Source organism: Triturus cristatus, chromosome 7 (genome assembly GCF_964204655.1).
Source record: "Triturus cristatus chromosome 7, aTriCri1.1, whole genome shotgun sequence".
Lineage (NCBI taxonomy): Eukaryota > Metazoa > Chordata > Amphibia > Caudata > Salamandridae > Triturus > Triturus cristatus.
The window spans coordinates 1,832,662,743-1,832,679,161 of NC_140590.1; the positions used below are offsets into that span (position 1 = coordinate 1,832,662,743).

Genomic DNA, 16,419 nt, shown 5'->3' on the forward strand with positions numbered 1-16,419 from the left:
TGCATGTGAATAAAAATAGAGAAAATAAAAGTTCACTTTTTAGATGTGAAAGACAACATTGAAAGCTAAATCTGTGCGTTAAAATTTCAGTCAAATGGACCTCAGTGAAGTCCCTCTTTGTTCTGGCTTAGAAACTTTTCTGGATGTCGAAATCCTTTCGGTGGGTAAACTAGCAAGTTGAATGTGACCAGCGTTTCAATGTTGGCGACTGTGGTTTCGGCGTCAACCCCAGTCTCCTCTGGTTCTCTTGCAGAAAAGTTCTGAAAAGTTTATAAGTGTCCAGTTTTGCAGGTTGCAGTACACTCTAACACCAGATAAGGGTACAGGACCTTGTTGGCACCACTCACTTGTGGGGTTAGAGCTAAATCTCTAAGAAGTCACCAGCGAGCCCAGGGTAAATCTAGTTCAAAATGGTCAGCTGGGCTCTTGAAAAAAGTAGGCTTCTTGCAGCTTTTGTGGCTTGGTACTTTTACAAGAGATCAGCCAACATGCCCTTGGAGATCTCTTCTTTGTTCTTAGTACAAGAGGGAGCAAGTCCAGCTCTTGGGGTTTCTCACCTCAGGTTCAATACAAGGTGCAGTCTTTCTTCTGTCTCCCACAGGCCCATAGGCATTTTGAAGAAGTATCGAGGGATGCCACATTTATGCCTGCCGCCAGCTTGTAGGTGGGGGAAACTCCCGGACCAATGGTGAACATGTTCCCAAGGGCAACACTACGCAAACAAATGATGGACAGAATGCTGAATAAATCATACATTCACCCCTAGTCAAGAGATCTGGGTTAAATCCATTGTTCTTTTGCTCACCATGCCATCCCAGTTTAGAACCAGCCATATTCAAATCAGTCTTGACCCTGTGCCTCATGGGAACAGTGCAGACCGAACTGCCAAGCTAGGTCCTCCCTGGACCGGAAACAAGCATCCTGGGACCGGTTTCTGGGTATTACCCTTCATCAGCCAGGCTAGCTTGAATCCAGTGGCACAGTGAGCAAGGGACCCACGTCTGAGCATACCCATCCCACTTAGGGTGAAAAGTGCTATGCAAACAAATGATGGACAGAATGCTGAACAAGGTCAACCCTACCCAGTTTGAATCACTTTCTGGGGGTCTGGCCTTAAACAATCCCAAAGGACAGTGCCCTGTCCAAATCCAACAGAGCAGAACTTTTCTTCCATCTGGCAGAGCTCTGGGCACACCCTTGAGGTGTGTCTAGGGCAAGTAGAAACTCTCCTTTCAAGACAGTTCTAAAACGGTCCCCTAGTGGGATTAGTGCCAGTCCGGCTATGTGAGCAATGGAAATGGCTGGCCTCGGTGTGAGTTACATCCGCCTGTGACAGGGGATGTCCATTTGAAGTCTGTGCAGTTGGTGGGCACAGCCCCCAGGCCATCCTGTCAAGAGGAGATCACACCTTTTCCCACCCTTAGCCATTTGGTTCTCTTTCCTGGGAGCCTTTCACACCTCATTGCAGGGGGGCCAGCAGGCTTGCAGGTGACAATTGGGGGATGAACTCTGAAAAGGCTACTAGAGGCTTTAGGCAGAAAAATGGAGACTTTCTAACATCATTATTTCTGAAATAGTTTTCACAAAATTCAACTTTAGCATTAAATTGGATTTTGTTTAACCATGCAAATGATTGTTTAAAGTATTTTTGTAGCAAGTGCAAATCTGGTGTTAGCATTAATCTGCATAATTAAAGAATCCAGTGTATTCCATGGCACAGCCCGCCCTCTTGGGGCAGGACATGTAAAAACATTAAATTCATATGCTGTGGTTTTAAATACAATGAACCCTGCCTTGGGGCTTGTAAGACCTACATTTGAGATGACTTACTACTTTTTAAAATTAAGATTTAGGCCTGTGAAAAGTGTACTTTGGCAGGTAAAATGGCAGTTTTAAAACTGCCTAACTAGGCTGCTGTGGCAGGCCTAGAGTGATGTTTTACACAATCACTATAGGTGCTGCATTTGACTAGTACCATTTGATATACAGGCCCTGGGCACACGGGTGCTATAAACTAGCGACTTATATACAAGTTAAATGTGGCCAACGTGAATTTTAACCAATTCAACAAGTTTTAGGGGTCTGAGCACATGCACTGGGAACTGGTTTGCAGGGTCCCAGTAAAAAGAGTTAAAAAACCGACAGCAGCAGTTGAAAAATGGGAGTTATCCTGCAGAAAGAGACATGTTCTTACAGGTAAGATCTGGCAAGCACTGTGTCAGCATTGTCCACCACCTGACTTACAGAAGCTAAATGGATATACCTTTGTGCTGGGATCTCACACGCCTTTTGTATGAGGGCATTGCTTATGTACATTACCCTAGAAACCAACTAAATAGGACACAGTCTCCTGGGAAAGGCACTTCGCTCATTTATATTCTCAAAATGAACCTGAAAATGGGGTTCTCTGAATAAACAGCATTGCATGCGTCTGGATTGTTCCTGAAAACGTCTGTCCTAGTGCATGTAATACATGTCGTTCTGGCTACTTTTACATATAGTATACATTAAATGAACTATACATCTTTGTCCACACCTAATCATAATGTCAAGTGAGGACAATTTGCGTCCTCTGATCCAAGAACACTATAATAAGGAGCTCTCCCTTCTCCAAGACAAGCTAGCACTACTCACATCCAAGAAAAAGCTAAAAAGAATTAGCCACATGGTTTGAAATGACAAATCATTAGCCTGGCAGAATGCGAATGTGGGGGCATATTATCAAGGGCCAGCGATATATATCGCAAAGCGCACTTAGCGCTTGCGTATTTATCGCCGGCTATCGCTGGAATTTATGGCCTGGTTAGTGCGTTATCAACAACGCGCATCGCTGAGGCGATAAAAATTCCAGAGTTAGTGGGGATATTGCCGTTTTCCATGGTGGAAAACGGGGGTATCCTAGATGATAGGGCCTGTGGTCTTAGCCACACAATCCACCTCCCATGTTAGGTATGCCTTAGTCAGGAATTTAACAGACGTTAAATTCCTGCGTTAAGGCATACTTAAAGTGATTTTAAATATCGCTAACCCTCGTTGTCAATATGACGAAGCTGGGTTAGCGATATTTTCCCAAGGGAGTCTTGTCAGGCACGCCTCCCTTGCATCTCATTAGCAATGCGATGGGAGGTGTGCTGACAAGGGGCGCTATTGCAAGGAAACACACGCTAGCATGTCCTTGTTGATAATGCAATAATATTATTGCCGCTTTTCGCCCAAAAACGGGCTCTAAAGCGGTGATAATATTATCGCACCCCTTGTTGATATGCCCCTTGGTCAGGAATTTAACAGACGTTAAATTCCTGCGTTAAGGCATACTTAAAGTGATTTTAAATATCGCTAACCCTCGTTGTCAATATGACGAAGCTGGGTTAGCGATATTTTCCCAAGGGAGTCTTGTCAGGCACGCCTCCTTTGCATCTCATTAGCAATGCGATAGGAGGTGTGCTGACAAGGGGCGCTATTGCAAGGAAACACGCGCTAGCGTGTACTTGTTGATAATGCGATAATATTATCGCCGATTTTGGCCCGAAAACGGGCTCTAAAGCGGCGATAATATTATCGCCACCCCTTGTTGATATGCCCCGTGGGAAGTCCTCTACTTCTCATTGTGAGAAGTTGGCCTGATATGTGCTGTCCACTAGTGATAGTGGGCACTTTGTATCAGTCCAAACAACCCCTTATGGTGATAGGTTAAAGACAACCTTTATTGAAAGCTATCCTAGTGGTAGCTATGGAGAGCAGCCTTCAGGCTAATTCTTGAAGGAATGTAAAGCAGCTTGTTTTACCAGTCTATAATCTCTTGAATGACCAAATGAAAGGACAACCACACCAGGTATATATTTAAAATATATGTATTTAAGATAAAACACATCCCTCTAGTCTCTTTATGAGGCTAGTGTTCGAATTACTTAAGTTACAAGTCAGTATTCAACAGTAAAAGCAGAAATACACGTTTGGGCCCTAATGGCGTACCAAACCATATACCAATAAAGTGGTATAAGAACCACGACTGAACTAGACACAAGGCCTAGAGCCTGTAGAAGTGCTTAGACCACAAGGAACCACCCAAGGTAGTGACACAGGGGACCCCCGGTGGATGCGTGTAGTGTGAGAACACAGCCGCGAATCGCCGTTAACTTCTATGGGGAAAGTTGCGGTTGGAAATTAAGAGTTTAAGGACACTTAGAGGATGTCTACGAGCAACCCCTTTTGGACTTAGAGGTGTCTAGGGCCAACACCCATGGGAGCACTGGAGTACTTGAGTTACCTCACCCAGGGAAGCCGGGTGCATAGGTGTCAAATGGTGTCGGGTCGCTTCGCTGTTTTCAATGGAAGCTGCTCAGGAAGAGCTGCTGCCGTGAAGAGGAGAAGTGTCCAGAGAGATCCAAGCCTGGATCTAGGATGGAAAGAACCTGAAAGCAGAGGGGACATAGCTTGGGTCACTTACCAGTGACCAAGGGCACGATAGTCCAATGCCCACAGATGTCGGGTGCTTCAGGTGAGTTGACGGGTGTCTTGACTCCTCAGCCACGAGGTCCAGGAGGCGTTGACGACAACCAGGAGCTGGATTCGAGCTGTCCCATGAAGTCTGTCGAGTGCTGCGGTGTCAGCGACCAGATTGGACCCAATAAGCCTTGGCAACGGCAAGTCACTTGGAAACAGAGAAAGGACGTTGGTGCAGACCAGCAAGGTCTGGGGGACTCAACCAGCAAGGTCATCTTGGGGCACGTCTGGAGCAGCCAGGAAGACCCAATCAGAAGAGAAGTCGCCTTCGTGGGGACCCACTAGCCAACGGGCTAGCGAACGCAAAGGAGCCTTGAGCTGTCGCACTGTAAACTGGCCCACGAGTCACTCGTGGAGTGGAGGCCAGAAATCTTCGGTGCAGGAGGTGCTCAAGGCTGGGGCTACTCGAAGACCAAAGCACAATTTCGAGGAAGACCAGGCAGATGATGGATCAGCAAAAGATCACGGTGTCCCGGGGCCACGGTTCCATGTCACCCATGATAGCCACGGGCGTCAGCTTTGCTGTGGACTCAGGGTAGCCTAGGGAAGTCTGGAAATCCACCTCTGGGGATGCCATCAGCGTCCAGCGGGAGCTTCAGAATTGCAGACCGGTCAGTTCCTTCTTTGGTGCCTACAAAGCAGGGGAGTCACTCCTGGACCCCAAGGGAGATTTCTTCCATCTTCTAGTCAAAATAGAAAGTCGAAGGTCCAGGATATATGTTGCAGAGTTTCGTCCAGGGTAATCTAAAGTCTCAAGGACTGGGTTCAAATACTTATACTAAGTTTGGGGGTTGGACATACTCTAGGGACCCACCTATGGGAGGGTTTGTAAAGAGGGGTGGTTACACCCATTTCCTTTGTCCAGTTTTGCGCCAGAGCAGGGGCAGGTAGCCCCTGCAACTGGTTTGAACTGGACTATGCACAGGGACACCAAGTGTGCCCCCAGTGCAGGACTTCAAAGCACCAGAGAGTGCTCCCGCCCAGCCCCAATACACATCTGCCTGTCTGGGGAGGTGGTTACACCTCCCTGGGACAGGAAACCTATTGTCCAGGTCTCCCCTGCTGGAGTTTCTGTCAGCAGCAGGAGGCCCGACCCGTGTCTGTGGCAGTGGCATCCATTTTGTGATTCACGGGCTTTAGAAAGTCTTCACCGGGTAGACTAGTGTGAACATGTCTCTCCCTCTAGAAGGGTGGAATGCTACCCCCGCCGCCAGAACTGGCGGGGGGGTAGTATTCCAAAGCGTTTGACACCAATCACGACATGTTTCCATGCAGCTAGTCCAAAGTTAGCATTTACCGCGAGGTGATAATGCACTTAAGAGTATATGGTCAGGCTGCACCACAAACAGCATCAGCGGAGGTACTTCGAATGCTGAAGAGGGGCTCTGCTCATGCAGGGGCACCCTCTCACATAAAAACCAAGCACTCTGCCTTCAGGATTGTTAAGGCCTGCCATAGGAGTGACTTATAGGTTTTATATGTGTGTGCAATGGTAGTGATATGGGTAGCCTATACCACAGTAAGGGGTGTAAGCACCACCTTACCCAGGCTGCAGTAGCAGACCTGTGGTGTCATTTTGGAGTGCTTCCCAGGGGTGGCATAATACATGCTTCAGCCCCTGGTAGGCCTCTGAGGTACCTATGCCCTAGGAACATAGTATACCATGTACTAGGGGCTTATAAGGCACTCCAGAATCCAATTAGAACTGTACCTAATATACATGGAAACCATTTTAGAAAGGAAGCAGCTAGGTTGGGGTCCCGATTAGCAGGGCCACTGCCAGACTAAGGTAAAAAAACAGTGAAACACCAGCAAAAAGTGGGGGTAACCATGTGAAGCAGATCCTACTCTCCTACACTCATTCTGAATAGTCACTGCATAATGGAAGTAGAGCAAAAAGTAACTCTACTAAGTTAAATTCACATATCCAAAATTCAATGGACGGAGGCAGGTGCACAAGGGAAAGAGGGGCTGGAGGGAGGAGCAAGAGAGAGATAAGTGAGGAATGAACAACATACAGGTTAATTGAGGAGTGACACAGGTGGAAAAGAGGGAGAGAGGAATGGGACAGAGGCACAGGTAGCACTAGGTATGACCCACAGAGGAAAGAGGGCGAGATGAGAAGGAGCAACCACTAGTGGACACAACAGAGCAAAGTAGAAGGGTGCAAATGAGTTACAAGGCACTGACTGTAAATATTTCTGAATATACACCTTTATGCTTGCACTCTATATATAGAAGATGGAAATGTACATCCTAAAAACCATTAGAATCAGGTGAGAGAGCCATACTGCTCTGGGCTGAGCCAAGGTGAGATTGATCAAAGTCTCTAGCCAATGACTGATACAGGCAGATTAAAAATATAAGCCATGAGCTGTATGGGGCGGGTCCAAAGACCACATAATATAGACTAGAGATAACAGATCTGCTTGACAGTTGTGGCATCAAAAAAGGAACACTTGTCATTGAGGAAGTATTTAAGGAGGGATGTTATTTGCTTCCGAAAGTTAAACACAAGATCAACATAAGATCAACAACTCTGCAGATCATTTAAACCTTGAATTCTGCAAGAGTGTTGAATTGATTACAAAATATAAAAAAGATTTATCCCTCTTAATTCACTGACCCAATTAGTTTTATCAAATCAATTACAGTGGTGGGCATGCTGGTCTAGATACTTGTCCTTTAACCTGGCAAGAAGCGCCTGCTGACTGGGACTCGAGTAAGAGGCTGCGCCAGGGGCACGTATGAGCCCCACCTCTTTCCTGGCTTATCACAGTTTGCAGTGTATTCAGCGAGGATTGCTGTTTGTACACCTCCCTTTGACATGTTGGAAAAGGTGCACCCTCACTGATTGACGCACAGCCTTGGGAAAAACAAGGCTGACACCAAAAACACCCATGCTGTGTTCAATAAGAAAGGGCGCTGTGCATCACTGGTGGGGGTGGTCCTACAGCGTCACGGGCCCCAAGGGGCCAGGGCTGACATTAGAGAAGCCCGTCAAAGCCTGCTACAGATTCACATGTGCACTAAGGCATGATCCTGTGAAAAGTGCCATGAAAGTGCTTGACCCCTTGAGTAGGGCGAGGGTCAGAGGAATGGTTTTATAGTATTGTGGCTCTTTCTTGCAATAACACTTTAAAAAGAATTAAAAGGCAGAAAATGGGGAGGGGCAGAGCATACGTGCTCCCTGTAAGGAGCGGAGCCGCCTCTGTACAGTATCCTCAAACATGACAATTAATTCCTTTTCAAACCTATGCATCCGGTGAGTCTCAAAACAGGACATTTTTTAATCAAATATCCATGTGGCAAAGGATATGTAGGACAATTCTATTTATTACAAGAATTGTTGAGAGCAAGTCTACAAACCTAAACATCAAATTATATTTGGCACATCATTGTATTATATAGCAACACTCTTCAACGACAATATCAATGTCAAGAAGCCAGCAATGAGTGCACACAAACCAGGACTGCTTCTCAACCCACAGTCTCCCTAAGGCCCAAATGGCCAGCAAACCATTGGATACTTTGCGCTTTGGGTAACAAAACGAGTGAAGAGGGGGAAATTTTCATGGTCTGTCATAGAATACGCCAAGCACTGTGAAAATTGCAAAAAGAATCATTACCTAATAGTAAATATATTGGTTAGAAATGCAACAGAGAGATACAGCATAATAAACAGATAAACCTATAAACCCGCCCCCACAATACCAGGCGGCTTCTGGGGTCTCTGGACATGCTTAGAAGATTTCAAAGATGAACTGGAACTATTTACAAAACATAAATAGGTCAGAAGAGAAGACAGAGTAACTAAAGCAACAGGAAGCCCACTTAAAGATGGCAACCAGAGAATTGCAAAAAACAAGAAAGGTGAATAATGGACGGTGACAAGGTGTGAACTTTACAACAAATAAGGAAATTCACAGACTTACAATGTTTCCAGGCAAAAGTGGTGTTTCCTGTGGTCTTTAATACTGTCTTTAACATAATCTGGAAGTGAAACCATCACTGGAAGTTGTGACTGTGTATTATGTGTTAAAACACGGTGTTCCCCATGCAAGGTATCCCAAAGCAATATGGCCACCGGTCAACACATCATGATGCTGTGCTCATTCTGTGGATCCTTTTTCTTCTTTCCAATATGGTGACCGCACATGCTGAATGGTGTTTTTCCCATCATAAACAGTGCACACAGAAAATACACCACCAAGCAACACCTGGTTTTCACCCCCTCCAATGCCCAGACCCTTCTTGAATTCTTCTCTCCAGATCTTTTCTCGATAACTAAGTGTGATATGTTGATGTCATGATTGATGCTGAATCCCAACAGTTAGGTTTGTTAACTGATAACACCCTCACTACAAGCTGGAGCAATAAATCTAAAACTGTTGTGACTAGAAGTCTTTTTGAGTGAGAAACATAGAACAATGAAGAAAGGTATTTTTGTAAGTTGCAAAATGCTGCTCTTTCTAAACTACCAGGACCAGCTTACTCTGTGAGATGTGGTTAGAGAGTAGGAATATATAACTTTATCACAGGATAATTACTACATTTACCAACATTCCCAGTTCCACAGATCTAACCGAAGCCTTTCTTGTATGAAAGACATGAAAGATCATAAACTCGGCTTCTGGTTTAATAATGGTTGTGTCAATTATGAGTTGGTGGCTATGGGTCAGAGCAAACCATTAATGATCTCATCTGGGTGTGTCACCTGGTTGTTGGAGGCTGATGATTACCTTGAAAGCACCAGAATACCCTCCGGGGTGAGTTGTGAACTATACAAATGCCAATATCATAACAAGTTCACTACACACTCTGAAAACATCTGTAAATTTATAGGGTTGAACAAGCTTTTGAGCCCTTCATTACTTGTGGATGATGTCCTGTTGCTGACTTCCTAAGACCTGACTTTGAAACTGTGTCCTACTGAGAGCTCTTTACCTCAACATTTACCATTCATGTACCTATGGTGTACGCGGCTCTGGAGTTACCAGCAAGAGTTGGGACACTACTGTTGTGAGTGCTAAAGTCAACAAGAGTTTCACTTGAAGCACCGTTGAAAAGTTCTTGCATTCCTGATCTACATGGTGGATAAGCACATCGATGAAGTAGATATACGCATGTATTCTCACACTCAAGGACACATTTCATCCAGTATGGAACCTCTTCAAAGGATTTTATTCCTTTTGGGCTCTCCTGGATCAAGGGTGGTTACTTCATCCATCACCGCTGTGGTGTGACTAAGAGACAAGCCGGCCTTCGGGACAGAGAGACTCTTCCATCATTACTGACCCATGTTTGGAACCAGCATATCCAGTGGGCTAGTGATGGTCCTCCTTCACTGCTGAGACATACCAGCCTCCTTCGCTGCTGAGACATACCAGCCTCCTTCGCTGCTGAGACATACCAGCCTCCTTCGCTGCTGAGACATACCAGCCTCAGGGGCAGCTTCAATCACTACTGAACCATGGATGGAACCAGCATATCCAGTGGGCTAGTGATGGTCCTCCTTCACTACTGAGGCATACCAGCCTCCTTCGCTACTGAGACATACCAGCCTCCTTTGCTGTTGAGACATACTAGCTGCCTTCACTGCTGAGACATACCAGCCTCCTTCGCTGGTGAGACATACTAGCCTCCTTCGCTGCTGAGACATACCAGCCTCCTTCGCTGCTGAGACATACCAGCCTCCTTCGCTGGTGAGACATATTAGCCTCCTTTGCTGTTGAGACATACTAGCTGCCTTCAATGCTGAGACACACCAGCCTCCTTCGCTGGTGAGACATACTAGCCTCCTTCGCTGCTGAGGCATACCAGCCTCCTTCGTTGCTGAGACATACTAGCCGACTTTGCTGCTGTGACATACCAGCCTCCTTCGCTGGTGAGACATACCAGCCTCCTTCGCTGCTGAGACATACCAGCCTCCTTCGCTGCTGAGACATACCAGCCTCAGGGGCAGCTTCAATCACTATTGAACCATGGATGGAACCAGCATATGCAGTGGGAATGTGATTGTCCTTTACTGCTGAGACATTCAGCCTCCTTCGCTGCTGAGACATACCAGCCTCCTTCGCTGCTGAGACATACCAGCCGCAGAGGCACCCATGGAAAATATCACACTTGCGCAGACTTTCCTAACCTCTTTGCTTCACTATTCCCAAGTGAAACTTGTGACTTTTGCAATCATTTATTGCACATATACCCATATCCATTTTATGTTTTGTCAGCACATTGCCACTGTGCATTGAAAAGGCTTGCAAAAAGGTAAACTTGCAGGATAACAACTTCTGTTTGCATTCCCCAATCTGGCTAAGCTTGATTATGAATATGATATGAAACGGTTTTAGAATGCAGAACTGCTCAGATGAAGAAAAAACTGAAATAATGGAAGCATTCATTAAAAGTCAAAAGGTCTCATTAACAATATTTTGATGCACGGCAGCACAGCAAGCCTTCCTGCCGCACTGCCATGCGTCAAAATAAAAGGGAAGGAATGCACCGTATCTACAAGACAAGCCGCATTCCTTTCCTCCTCCCCTGTGCCTGCGCACAAACAGCAGCCATGCACCAGCGCAGATATCCTTGCGTCATTTTGCAGGGGTGCCTGCGTAGCAGGGATGATTGAAGGGACACTTTCCTGCACATAAACAATCATTAAAGGCATTTTCCCCTTTCTGTGCATGCTGCAGAATGCAGCACACATAGAAAGAGGGAAAAACGAGGAGAAATAGAGGTGTTTCTCCTCATTGCACCTCCTTACGCTTCACCTAGGGAGGCGTAGGATTCTGACGCATTCCCAGGTTTATAAACTATTTTAAATCAGGGAATGTGTCAGGTTCCATGGATGTTGCGTGGGTACACCCACGGCAACACCCATGGAGCGCCCCTTTTACGCGGAGTTATGCATGAAAGGGTCTTGTATGAAAGTGCAACATGTTTACAAAGTCATGAAACGTCGTGCAGGGTGATTTTACATGGCCTTGTAAATACGGGAAGCCCACTGCACTGTTGGTGCGTCAATAAAAGTGACGCACCGGCGACGCAATGGGCTCGTAAATAAGCCCCAAAATCTGTTATTTTGTAAAACATCTCTGGTGAAAAAAAGCAAAACTTTATACACTTCTACACAAAACAGATAGTGTTTCAAATATGTTGACAATCGAAGCTGATCTTAAGAGACCTATATCAACCCTTTAATCTTTCCGTGTGCATGTGTGTGTGTCAGTTTCCTTTACCGGAACTGACGTCACGGCCATGGCTTGTGACCCCAAACCCTGCTCTGCATGGAGCACTGCGACATTTGCGCGAGGGACCTCACAGCCTTACAAGTAAAGAGGACGCACATCATGGGTGGCCTGATTCTGTCATGGCTGACTTTGTCGCGGCTGCTGTCGGGTGAGTGACCCGGATCCGCCCCACTTTTGTGCCTTTGATTTCTAATTGAATTTTAGTGGTATCAAAACCAAATGTGTTCAAACCTGGGACATGCAGCTTAGATCAGAATGAGAAGCAAACTTGCTTCTTTATTGATCTGAAATTGAAGTCTGGAGTTCCTGCATTGTATGTAGAAGTTGAACTAGTTTGTGTGTTTATTGCTGACATTTTTCTTTTTTTAGTTTGTCCTAGGGCTGTCCCCAGAAGTGATGTCTAGTCAGTGCCAAAATAAAATTTTGAATTAAAACATTCTGCATGCTCATGTTAACTTCTTTCTGTACTAAAGATATTCTGAAAGGCACTCAGTTTATCACAGTGATATATTTAATCATATGTGTATATGTTTGCTTCCCTCAGGTGTGACTTCTTCGTACGTTGTACAGCCAGCATACACAGTCGGATCTCCCGGGGAAGATAAAGTCATTTCATGTCACTTGCATGACTCCAGCAAGCCCTGGATGTACTGGTACAAGCAGAGCGCAGAGCACGCGATGGAAGCTCTCTTCCTCTCCTACACCACCGGGGACCCCCAGAACCTCACAGACAAGCCCCTGCGAGCGGCGAGGGAGGGCGCACTGTTTGACCTGCAGTTTCCCACCCTGCAGGCGTCAGACTCGGCTGTGTACTTCTGCGCCTGCAGCGTCGCACGGTGGAAGAAACGTGTGCCACTTAAAACAAAAACTCACAGAGGGCCCAGGTGTGAGCCTCGAGCTGCAGTGTTCACACGTAGCACCCTACAAAGAAGAAGGACCGCAAATATTAAAAACGGTCAACACGTGTTAACTCTTATTTGTGGGAGGTGTTTGGGTGCGTCTAGGTGTGGTCAATAAAGTCTATGACGCAGTATGTTCAGTTAACGGTTGCAGGACACAGAGTAAAGATGTGTATTACTGAGCTCTGTGCGTGGTGTAGTCGTTTGCGTGCTCCGATCTGGAGTGCATGCTACACGCAGGAGTAAACAAGGCCCCAAATGCGGAGGAGGGGGGGAAAGGAGCTGGAGGTCGCAGAGAATGTCCTGTGCCATTACTTTAGGCTGACGGGCATGAGGTAAAGATGAACACTTCTGGGTGCATATTTACGTATCTTTGCCAGTGGTGATTCTTTGATGTGCATTCACCTTCCATTTTATTTATTGCGGGTTTTGTTTTTGCAGCTGAATCTAGCAGAACGGGTATAAAGGACGGTAAATGCGGTCATCTTTCAAAATGAATACACCCTACTGTTCCCATATACTCCTGCAAGCCAGGAGACTATAATTCATAGTTGTCATAGTGCCAACGCCTTCACCTCATAGTGGCTTTGCGTAGGGTAAAACTGAGGGTGAAGTGGGAGCTATGCATCCTTCATCGATCGCCCTACAATGCCTACATCCCCTACGGACTGTCTGGTGCCCCATTACTAGAGGATGAATGCATATAACATCTCAAAGTGTAGCACTCCGCTGATACATCTGAGTGGACACCCTACTAACAAGCGTTGGGTTAAACCTACAGCCGTTCCTACAACTTGGAGTGCTCAGTGTGTACGAACACCAGAAACACAAGCCATATTTCCCGATCCACTGGTAAACGATATTTGCACCAAGCATTGCCCTCTTCACAACCAAGGACATATAGTAACAATGTTCAGAAATAGATTTGTGATCTGGTATCACTTATCAGCCAGCAACCATGAGTGGACATTGGAATGGTGACCATTGTTTACCAGCTAAAGGTCTCACCAAGCCGTGGAAGGCTCTCAATCATGCCGTAACCTGCATATCTCAATCTATAAGATCCTACATAGTCAATCAAACAACGATTTTCCAATGGTGCCAGTCAACCAGACAGCCAAGGCCATGCCATCTGTTACCCTATGAACCCTGATCTCCCAGGTGAAGAAAGGAAGTGGGGTTCTCACTGCACTTTTTTTTTCATTAATTTTCATTCTTTTTACTTTGATCCTGCCTCTCATCAGCACATAGGATGCTGTTGAGGAGTAAAGGATGGGTCACAGGGTAAAACAGTACAGAATCAAGGATCCGTGATGTGGCTTCTAAGACCGATAGCATTTTAGTGAATCACTGTCCACACTCTTACGGCCATATGATAAAAATGGGAATTGCGATTTTTACCAAATCACAATTTGGAAATTTCAGGGCCTCGCTTACAATATTTTGACGCACAGCAGCGCAGTGAGCCTTCCTGCTGCACGGCTGTGCATCAAAAGAAAAGGGCAGGAATGCACTGTGTCTATAAGATACAGAGCATTCCTGTGCTTTTCCCCTGCGCGGGTGCACCATGGGCTGCTATGTGCCAATGCAGGCACCCTTGTGCCATGGTGCAAGGGTGTCTGTGTTGTATGGGGGATTGTTTTTGTGCAGGAAGGAGCACCTTCCTGCACAAAATCAACCACAACAGTTGTTTTCCTCTTTCTATGTGTATTGCAGAATGCACCACACATAGAAAAAGGAAAAATGAGGCGAAATAAAGGTATTTCTCCTCGTTGCGCCTCCCTTACACCTCCCCTGGGGAGGTGTAGAAATTGGGTGCCTTCCAAGGTTTACAAAACCTTGTAAATTTGTGAATGCATCAGATTTCATGGTTGTTGTGTAGGAACACCCACAGCAACACCTATGAATGGAGCAATGCGTGAACGGGGGCCATATTTACAAGTTCATGGAAAGCCACGTAGGGTGGCTTTAAGTGAGCTTGTATATATGGGCAGATCCACTGCGCCGCCAGTGCTTAAAAAACAGTGAATAACCTTCAGTGCAATGGGCTTGTAAATCAGCCCCTCAATTTTTAATGTAAAAAAACGTACAAACTTCAAATAGAGTGGTATATTTGCAAGGGAATATCGCCACCTGAATGTAACTTTTAACGACATCCTGGTGAGGATAAAGGATCTTTTCGCGAGCCGTTCATACTATCAGACCGTATCTTTCTATTCTTCCAGCCTACCTGCATCCCAACGTCACAACCGACTTGAGGCTGCGGTTTACATAAATATTTCATTATACATAGCCTGTATCACCGCCTTCTTTGGCAGAAAGGCACGTTCTCACTGATGTTATTGAGGATCATCTATTCCTTTGTATACATCCCTTATGCCCTGCATTCCCAAAATCGACAGTTACTATTGAATTCATCTTATTGGGAGGCTCTTGATATTGGTACCTGTACTTCCTGTTTGATCCACATTCGGTTTGAGAACTATTAGTAGCTGCTTACCTCCTAAGCTGATTCTGTATGAGTATACAGTGTGTCTCCAAGGAGCCCCTTCACCTCGCAGTCTCAATTTATTAAAGAGACTAATTAGATGGGAATTTTGTCCATTCTATGATTATCTTCTACTGCGCCCTGATGAAGGAATTGGTGGACATTGGGGTCCACTCCGAAATGCGCGTCAGCGCTTTGGCTATTCATTGGCTGATATGAATAATTTGTGTTATTGTGTATATTTGTATTTTTTTCTTTATTAGTATTTAGGTGACATACATATGTTATTGTGTTGAGTTTTTTGAGTATTTTGCACTATTCACATGTTTGTTTTGTTTGATTGTGTCATGTGAGGTCTAATTCAGTGTTACATTATTCTCATTGTTTCTTGTTTATGGGCTCGCCTTGGTACTTTGCTAGTACAAATTATTCAAATTATATAAATTGCAATGTCTTTCTTTTTTATAACGCTGTTCATATAAAAATAAATCTTTATCATATTAAAAAAAAGTATTATACTCTTTTTCTGTTTTCAATGAGGCTTTAGTCAATTATTGGATGTATTACCAATTTAAAAGTGTATAGGGGGAGGTTTTGTTGTTAGTAGGAGGATATGCCCTTCCCCATATTTACAAAGCGGCATTAAGCTACTTTTTGTGGCTCAACGCAGCCTAAAATGAGCCCTCTTTGTATGCGTTACTTAGCGTGAAAGGTGCATACAATGGGTTTTGCTGTGGGCATTCCACCTCTACACACACTGCTTTTGACATTTCCCCAAATTTACAAGGAGGTGTAAATCTGAGGCAGCACCAAAAACTAACGCCATGCAAGACCCGGCATCACACTGGGGAAACGAGGAGAAATACTTCAATTTCTCCTTTTTTTGCTTTTTCTATGAGTGCTGCAGTGTGCAAGACACATAGAAAGAGCAAAAAAACATTAATGATTGTTTATGTGCAGGAAGGTGCTCATTCCTGCACATAAACAATCATTAAATTATGACGAGTTGCAACTTCTATACATGGTGCATTCTGCAGCACACATTGAGGTAACAAATCTCCATTATTGATTGTTTATAGGCAGGAAGGGACACCTTCCTGCACATAAACAATCATTTCCTGCAACACAGGCTCCCTTGCATTACGGTGCAAGGGTGCCTGCGTTGGCGCTCGGCCAGCGCCAGCGCTAGAGAAAACACAGGGGACTGCCGTATTCTTGTGAATATCGCGCATCCCTGCATTTTAAAAATGTCAGAGTGCGGTGCTGCCAAATTTGG

The 16,419-nt window shown here is 45.3% G+C and overlaps 1 pseudogene and 1 gene segment (V, D, J or C); one reads left to right on the plus strand and one right to left on the minus strand.

The window, feature by feature from the left end:
* LOC146813329 (uncharacterized) overlaps nucleotides 1–16,419 on the minus strand; it is a 201,609-nt pseudogene that overhangs the window by 165,340 nt on the left and 19,850 nt on the right. The window lies entirely within an intron of this gene.
* The window catches only part of LOC146813330 (T cell receptor beta constant 2-like), a 934,578-nt gene continuing 929,964 nt past the window's right edge, over nucleotides 11,806–16,419 (plus strand). Inside the window, 2 exon segments of the C gene segment in view lie at nucleotides 11,806–11,904; nucleotides 12,301–12,592. Coding sequence covers nucleotides 11,856–11,904; nucleotides 12,301–12,592 — 341 coding nt within the window.